Source organism: Cephus cinctus, unplaced genomic scaffold (assembly GCF_000341935.2).
Source record: "Cephus cinctus unplaced genomic scaffold, Ccin1 Ccin1_scaffold1043, whole genome shotgun sequence".
Taxonomy (NCBI): Eukaryota; Metazoa; Arthropoda; class Insecta; order Hymenoptera; family Cephidae; genus Cephus; species Cephus cinctus.
The window spans coordinates 929745-938113 of NW_014333574.1; the positions used below are offsets into that span (position 1 = coordinate 929745).

General features: G+C 38.7%; 2 protein-coding genes across 10 annotated transcripts in view; one reads left to right on the forward strand and one right to left on the reverse strand.

Annotated features, from left to right (window-relative positions):
- Window positions 1–51: 51 nt before the first annotated feature.
- LOC107271861 (alpha-N-acetylgalactosaminidase) lies at window positions 52–6242 on the reverse strand. 7 transcript variants are annotated; one of them, XM_025089096.1, is made up of 8 exons: window positions 6163–6242; window positions 4616–4774; window positions 1736–1910; window positions 1399–1573; window positions 1235–1329; window positions 780–1139; window positions 533–697; window positions 52–463 (listed from the first exon to the last, which is right to left on the reverse strand). In XM_025089096.1, exons 2-8 carry the CDS (start codon window positions 4771–4773, stop codon window positions 275–277), a joined length of 1317 nt encoding a protein of 438 aa, XP_024944864.1. In that variant the 5' UTR covers window position 4774; window positions 6163–6242; the 3' UTR covers window positions 52–274. The 7 variants fall into 7 exon arrangements, with proteins under 7 accessions (XP_024944864.1, XP_024944863.1, XP_015603850.1 ...); XM_025089095.1 differs by having other exon boundaries at window positions 4616–4802; window positions 6163–6195; XM_015748364.2 differs by lacking the exon at window positions 6163–6242 and adding an exon at window positions 5653–5932.
- Window positions 6243–6384: 142 nt separating this feature from the next.
- LOC107271859 overlaps window positions 6385–8369 on the forward strand; it is an 11271-nt gene continuing 9286 nt past the window's right edge. Inside the window, exon 1 of one of the 3 annotated variants that reach the window (XM_015748361.2) lies at window positions 6385–7248. The gene's annotated coding sequence lies outside the window, so the exon portion shown is untranslated. The remainder of the gene's footprint in view (window positions 7249–8369) is intronic. The other 2 variants (XM_025089092.1, XM_015748359.2) reach the window with 2 other exon arrangements.

The window sequence follows — 8369 nt, forward strand, 5'->3', positions numbered from 1 at the left end:
GTAGACTTTCAAGAGCCTTAATTGTGGTTATAATTTCAAATAAATTACATGTTCTGTCGTATGACTTTTATTCTTAGCTTAGTAAAAGTATGGTAACACTCTGGCAGTTGTTAATATACAGTATGAAAATTACAACTATCTTGTTTTTTATTTTGTAGTACCAATCTCTGTCAGACAGGTACGTGTCTACGATAACTTCATCACAATAATGGATATCAGGCTCCTTTGTGAATGATTAAAATCATTAGTTAACTAGGCTCCCCGTCAGACTATTCTACTTAAAACTGTTCTGTCTGACTTTGAAAACCTGATTTAAAGGTGTATAAGGTGTATAGCGACTGGACGCGAAGATCTCGTCGAGTTGTAAGTCGCAGCGTAAAATGACGACACCTGACGGGTTTACTTTAACCTTTATCTTCGTTTGAGGTGTCAGAATACCGTAGTCCACATCTTCGTAGAGATCCTGAAAAGATAGAATTGTTTACAAGAATGTTTTCATATAAGTGGTGGGACTACTGATTTAATGTTATACCTCTACTCTATATCCACCAGGATATTGCAGGCCTAATTCCTTAAGCGTAACGGAAACATCTGATGGCGTTCCGTCGGTTCTTCTGTTCAGGAAAGCGATGGCATACGAATAGTAATTCTGATACACGGGAGTTATTGGTCTGGCCCAAATCTCTATGCCTTTGTGCTGAAAACAAAAGATCGTGTATAGTTTTCCAATTGTAGAAGATATTTTCTGGGTTTTTTTTTCCTGCATAGTTTATGAATACCTTATAAATTCTTCGACCCTGGATACCTAAAGGGTCCTGATCAACAGCAATGATCTTCTTATTTTGCAATATAGCTTTATACTCAGGTCGGATTGTTCTGAGATCTACCGACATTAACAAAGGAGCGGCTAAAACTGCCCACAGTGCCATTTGTGTCTTACATTGCTCGTAACTCAATCCAAAATTCCCTATTATTAACATGTCCGGGTCATTCCAATGGCCCGGTCCTGCGTTAGGTACAATAGCATCCTGATTGTTCCCATAATAGTCTATTATAGTTTCAAGGCTGCTCCAGGAGTCCTGAATATCGTCGAAGTTCCGCCACATATTACAATGCTCAATTATCGATGAGAAGTTAGGCTGTGGAATTTATTTGATTGTTTATCTGGAGTCACTTTTCATTAATATATACGGAAAGGAGTGTTTATGAAGACGAAATTAAATAACTGGTTTACCTGCATGCCGGCATAAATTTGGTAAACTGGCCAACTACAGGAATAAATCATTGGTCTACCTGTTTGATTTAAATGGAAGCCGAACTCGGGATACCCTGGTGTAAAAACGGATTAATTAGAAATTACCAGAATACAAATGGCTAATTATTTAATTAAGCGAGTACCTTGATCCATCTCTGAAGGATGTGCATAGCATCCATCGAGCTTGACGAAATCCACATCCCAGGAAGCGAACGTTAGTGCATCAGTTTCCAAGAATCCTAGTATACCAGGATATCCGGCACACGTGTAATTTCCATAATCTTCGTAGATACCGAATTTCAGTCCTTTCGAATGTACCTATAGATATGGAAATCATTAGAGAAATCGGAATGTGCCTTTTGTTCTCAATTTTTTCGATTTCAAGACGAAGAAAACGACGAACAGTTGTTTGTCAGGTTTAAAATTAACGATCAATAAAATTCACAGTAAAATACAGCGAGAGACAAGTTGATTACATACGTAATTCGAAAGGCTCTTCATTCCATAAGGAAATCTTTCCCTGTCGGGTACTAGTTGTCCATCGATGCTCCGATCCTTCTCAAGCCAACAATCATCGATATTTATATACTCGTAACCGACGGCAGCGTATCCTTCTGCCACGACGATATCTGCCATAGTCCTGAACAGTCGATCGCTGTAAGAGGAAACATAACTTCTGAAAACCTTACGCGATATATAATCTACCAATTCTATCATACTAAACCGACGCGCGCAAAAGACAGCAACACTGCAGCGGTCTGAAGAAACACAGTATCGTACTGCAACTCTATTCTAGAAAATTACAATTTTTATACCGACCCTGATAAGATCGAACGAACCCAATTTTTATGCATTGGGACTCCTTCCAATCCATTGGCATTGTATGATTATTCCATCCATATTCCTGTGATTCATCTTATCTGCTTAATCCGTATAATCTAAAACGTTCCATTTGACGTCCTAGGGAGAGGCACGCACATACAACGCCACTATATGAGTTGACTCTTTTTTTCCTTTCCCTTGGTCAATTACAAGATGCTAATCATTAACTTCATACGGAATGATCCAATTCCCTGGTAATATTGCTAGCTAATAATTTTGTCCCACATCCCACTTGTTTTTCAATCTTTTCTCTTTACCCGAGACGCATACGGTATTTATAATTCTTCAAGGATCATTCGGCTTGCGGTTGTCCTTGATAGCGCAGGAAAGTCAGCAGCAAGATAGGATGGCTATCTACCTCGCTGTCCAAAACGTTCAATGTCGCATTTCGCAATGTTCATTCGGCGACTTGTCCCTCAATTAACAATCCAGTTTTAGGAACCCGTCTAGATATTATTTGGCCTAGAGTGAGGTCTATTCTCGACTCGGTAATCAAGTATCATAGACCTTTCGTACGCGGACCGATGCAAAGATCATTCGCTGGAACACGACTTCCAGCGACTCTAATGAGTTTCGACTTCCTAAAGAAATGCTGGATATCCAGATGATCTGCAGTTTCGTAACTTCGAGTAGCTCTAAGGCACATGGGGAGATGTTAATCTGGCGAAAGCGTCGCGTATATTAATTCCGCGTTGCGTAAGGTAATATTCGGTCATCCCGGCCCGGGAACTGATCCTTGCGTGTCGTGCCTTTTACATAACATAACGCCTTTTAGTCCTGGCTCAATCTTACACTCATTGTCAGTCATCTAGCCTGAGATCTCATTCTCCTTTTCCAAGGTTGTTCAAGCAAGTTCGAGTTGGCAAAGAAACAGTCTGGTCTTTGTTCTTAGTGAAAAGACAGTTTGTTCGGCGGCACTTAAACTGGGACGTTGGGGCTTCTCTTTGAGATAGCATGCATAATTGAGCAATTTTCGAATCAACAAACTGTACAACACCGCGAAGGACTTCTCGCTTTTCTTGCAAAATATCCATCTTGACTTTTGATTCCCAAAGAAACTGTTTAATTATTCCTAAAAGCGGTTGGACGCAAAGTTACGCTCAAAGATCTTATGAAAGTTACAGAACTTCACATTTTATACTTACAATTAGCGGTGTCTCTATAATGACTTGTGTAAATTACAGGGTATCAGTGTAAAACTAAGTAGCCGAAAATGATTCTTGAATCGAACAATGAGAGCCTTTGGACGTCTTGGCTTGAGGAATTGTAGTTTATACCCAGTTATCGATTCCATAGGTGTACGATCTTAGGGATCCGTGTCCTGAATGCAACTGCGATTCGAAGAACGCGGATCTAAAGCCGACACGCCATTGTTATCAGGACTCAAGCACATTTTTGTTTCCTTCTCTTTCTTTTTCTTTTCCTTTTATTCTATTCTCTCCATTACGCGTGTTCCGACGGTGAAAGGAAACGCTTCGGCGTGACTCTCGTTGCGCCTCATACCTTGGCAAAAGTAGAGCACACAAATACGAGCAGTTCTACCTTGCCTTTCATTATTTATTTTCCGATGATTTTTCCACAGTCTTCTTAGCTATTGTCGTGGTAGTGCGTCCATATATAATTATAACGCATAGATTGTTATAAACACGCGAAGCCTCCAGGTTAGGCCTAATCACTGCCCATCATCGCTTAGCAATCCAGGAAGCGTCTAGCAAATTATTAAATTTTTTTCATCAAGGACTTCAGCTGTAGTGTTACAACTCGGTGTTTTTATCGCCGCAACGTGTTTGTTGCGCAAATCTCACTTCCTCTTTTTGTTTGGTCGAAAACCCGGCGCTATCCTCGTGGAAAATACGATTTTGTTTCTGGCTCGTTGGCGTCGCCTCGTTCAACACTGATTTTTTAAATTATTTTAAGGCCACGCATAGTTGACAAACAGTTTATCATTTTCTAGAACCAGCCCATATTCTAGACATATCCCTTTTGTATCCCTAAGTTTTGTAATTTACTGTTTTACCTTGGCTTACTTCATTTGTATTTGACCATTCTAACGAGAAAATGCTCACACATTTCTCTGGCTTGTTATGCCGTTCCTTCTTGGCGAGGCATTTTTAATAGCAGTATTTATTATCGATCATAATTATTCTTTCATTATTGTGTATGTACACTGCCATAAAACTTGGAAATTCTCAAAGATGCCCTTTTTGGACAGTCATTGAAATTTCCTATACGGAAATCAACGGAATTCACGATAGAAAGCCGAAGCGGAAATTCATGTAAACAGCATTAGAAACCAGGAAAACAAGTCGACTTATATAGTCTTTCTTATAAAATGCAATAACAGCAAATCAATATCATATAATATTTAGTCTTTAAGTTATCAAAAAAAATTCAAATCAATATCATCAAACCTTTCTGCATATTGTTCTTCACTATTTGTTCTATTGGTCTTATAAAGTTTATGTACGCGTCATATACCTGATGCAGTTGTCAGGATCATTCTTGCAGTCAGTATTGCATCTGAATCTCTCCCACGAAAGCCAACCCATTGGAGGTGTGCGAGCAAGGCCATTTTCCAGGGCAACTACTAGCTGTGTTGAGGCCACTATTACCACAAATCCAAGTATCGGCGACATCCTGTGCAAAGTCGAAGGTCCTTAAAACACTAGATCAAGAACTAGGAGTTCAAGTACATTTTGAGTAGGTCCTTTAGGAGAATTTATATCAAAGTTAAGCACAATTGAAGTAGTTTCAATGAGCAAATTGTTTTAGTAGACACGTTTGATAGACACATTAATTATTATAATATTAATGAATCACGGCATAAACTAATTAAGTGCCTTTCATTGGATCACTGTGTTTTCTAATAGCTTGACACGCGCACCGTCTTGAAGGCTGCGTAGCCGCTCACTAACTGATCTGATATAAGAGCTTGGCTCGAGTACTTTCACCCAATGCCCCATTTCATTTTTACCCATACCAAGAACCATGAGCCAAGCCACTTCCTTTCACAAAGTACTCCCCGCCATTGCAAGCTATTCCCTGATGGGGAGACCTTTGAAACTGCATGCCCTGAAGGGTTTTGAACCTGACGTTTGTTGACTAGAGTTAGGATTATTACAGCTTACGAAGTAATATTAATTCTGTACATGGTCAACACTTTCATAAATTTTCATTCATTTTCAAGGTAATTTTTTAAAATTATATAGAGTAAAACAAATGTTATGATTATATGTTAAAGAATATGTGGATAATCTTATGTAAAATGATTGCCAAGAAAATTGTATGTGCGTAGAATGAATAATTTGCCTTTACAAGTCCTGTTAGACTGACATGAATCTTTGTTACTGTATGAGAGTGACAAATGACAGAATTGTCAAGTCAGTAATAATGCATTTTAAAGTAGAGCATTAAGAAAAAGATTAACGCTCACAATAGATTATCCTGATACTCCAATTATGAAATGAAATATTAATTAAGCTACATATGTAGATTCTAATCTAATGTGAATATACCTGATATGCTTTTACTGTCTGTTACTTTGTTGCGATGAACTTTGAATATGCCGCAATAAGTTGACTTTCTTTGTTCGAAGTCTTTATGAAAAATGCTGTCATCATCACATTCTTTGATGCCGCCCACATCAGCGATAAACAAATGTCATTTTATATTATTGAATTGGGGAGTACATCATAACCTTGAATTTGAATATTGCAATTTGCATGAATATCAATTAAATTCAGATGCCATTCTAGTTCGATAAAGATAATGCATCAATTCCATATAATATACAATTTTCTTGGTGTAAATCTAAAGTGGACCTCTAACACTTCCCAGTACCCTTATTAATCGGTTTGCTGTTGAAACTCTCTCACATATGTATTCTTTTGCAATAAGAGTTACTACATTTCTTATCAACGTTTATAGTTAGTTTTTACCGACAAGTACTGCTTAGTATGCGCACCGATTGAGTCGAATAGCACTTTCTTCTCCTCTGTCGATAAAAAGAAAATGAAGGGTCTTACCTGTATGAGAAATTTTGAACTGAATGTCGTTTCTTGCATGAATCCCGTATATATATGTGCGGTGAAGATGATTATTGTTTTTGTCCCAATGTGGATATCGTTCGCTGACCTAACAAATGCGAGATAACAATTTTTTTTATAATTTTCTAACAGAACTCATCAAATATCTGTTCTGCAGAACAATTCTATTCAAACATTTACCTTGGCAATTCTTATTTTTATTCTTAAGACTGAGTCACATATCACGTTCCGTATAGAATTCTTTCTACTTAACAAATACAATGCTCCAGAGATCAATGCACGTTTCTAAAACTTGTGAATACTAGAATTTACCAAGTCTCTTTGTTACAGCAGTTCAGTCCATGTCTTTCTCATTGTCAAGCATCATTTGTTGAAGAGACACCATTGTCATATTGTAAATTGTAGGAATAAGGATATTTCTGTCAATGATACGCTGATAAAATTAGGTCAGCAGCATACTGACACTTGGAAAATATGGGCAGCTAAAAGATAAGAAAAAAAGGCAAGAATGCGGAACAAAAGAAACACCAGCGCGAAGGGATAACAGTGTGGAATTATGCGAATGCAAGGAGTTGGAACAAAATGTATGTATGTAGGAACAAGGTATGTAGGTAGGAAGTGTAAGATAGTGAGAATAAAAAAAAAAGAATCATATCTTGATAGAGGAGTGAGGCAGAGTTGATGAGGCGCAGTAGCGGCACAGTCAGTAGAGAGGAGAGAGAGAATATTATCGACAGCTCGCGAATCCGGAATAATCGGCATGTATGGGGCGATGCGCCATGCGATTGTGGCGCCGCCGAAGCGGCAAGACGCCAAACCAAAATATCTCGGCATCGCCGCGTCGCACGAACTCTTGGACGGTTCGTCCTTCCGATCATCGTGGTTGTCGAAGCTCGACCCGGTCGACATCCCGCTCGCTTAATATGTGAATTTTCCGCAACGGCGACCTGGCCAACGACAACTGGCCGACGCGGCCACTCCTCCGTGACACAAACATGGCCACCAACTGCAAAGATGTCCTATCTACCACCAGAACATGAAGACACGCGTTTTACCGTGACCAAGGTGAGTTTTTTTTCCTGAAGATTTGCACGTCGCACGAATATCATTGCTTTTCGATAACTCCTTCACCGCGAAACTTGATGTGCCAGGAAACGAATGACATTTAAAGGCTTCCTCCTCACCTATCAGGCTCTACCTGACATCTCGTTTTTCCCAGGTACTTTTGATGGGCTGTTCTTTTTGCTGGATCACTTTTTGATTGTTGAAAAATTAGCTTTTGCATTTTGGTTGAATTTAGTTCGGTTTCGGAACGAAGCTTCTTTTTGTTCTGAATGTATATGACTGTTTTAGTTTCGCGTCTGACGTCCAGTACCCTTCCTAGGGGACGAATCTCGTCGCTTGACGCTCTTACTATATAACTACTATTACATAAATCTGCATTATATTGCTCTGAACTGTGGGCCATTTAGTCGTGGATTTTTTGATAGTTTTCGTTTTCTTCCCTTGTTAATTTGAAGTCATTTGCTAATCAGAATGATGAGTTGTACTTTAGGAAAATATTTATCTTCACTATTTTACCTTTAACCTTAACTTAAGCATTTTCAATAAGGAAATGGCGTACAATTTATTCCACGAGATTTTCCTATTGATCGGCCGATAGTGACCTGCTTCCGGTTTCTTTTTTCCACCCCTTCTCTTCCGTTCTTCGTTTCACCACCTTGAAATTTCGTGGTCCTTTTCCCTCTTCTTGGCACTTTCGTTATAATTCTGCAAGAAGGGCTGAAAAAAATTCACGGCGCTCCATTGATATCCTTCTCCCATTCACAAGATGTCACTTTTGTTTACTCTGACAAAATTCACTGTGTGTTTCATTGACGATGATTTCATCCAGAGGAACACGGCTTATGTTTTTAATGCATCCCAACATACTTCATTTATTTTGGGCAACACTCTCGAAAGGAAGACTAATTATATTTCATAATCTTGCGTAATACCAAAATCTGAAAGGGATACACCTGCAATTTTAAATTAACTTGTACGATCGTAACAATTAAAAGAAAAGGCAAAAGTTTCTGTATCGTGAAGTATAGCACGTAGAAGAATCCCTGACACTGTTATCCCCTTCCCTCATTTTTACAAAATGCGGCGTAGGGGCATCTTTTTTTTTTTTTTTTTTTTTTTTT

Coding starts and splice junctions, on each gene's coding strand:
- LOC107271861 (XM_025089096.1), bottom strand. CDS start 4,773: ATGTCGCCGATACTTGGATTTGTGGTAATAGTGGCCTCAACACAGCTA. Junction 1,574..1,735: donor TGAAGAGCCTTTCGAATTAC/GTATGTAATCAA, acceptor CCATATCTATAG/GTACATTCGAAAGGACTGAA. Junction 1,140..1,234: donor AAATTTATGCCGGCATGCAG/GTAAACCAGTTA, acceptor TAAATTCCACAG/CCTAACTTCTCATCGATAAT.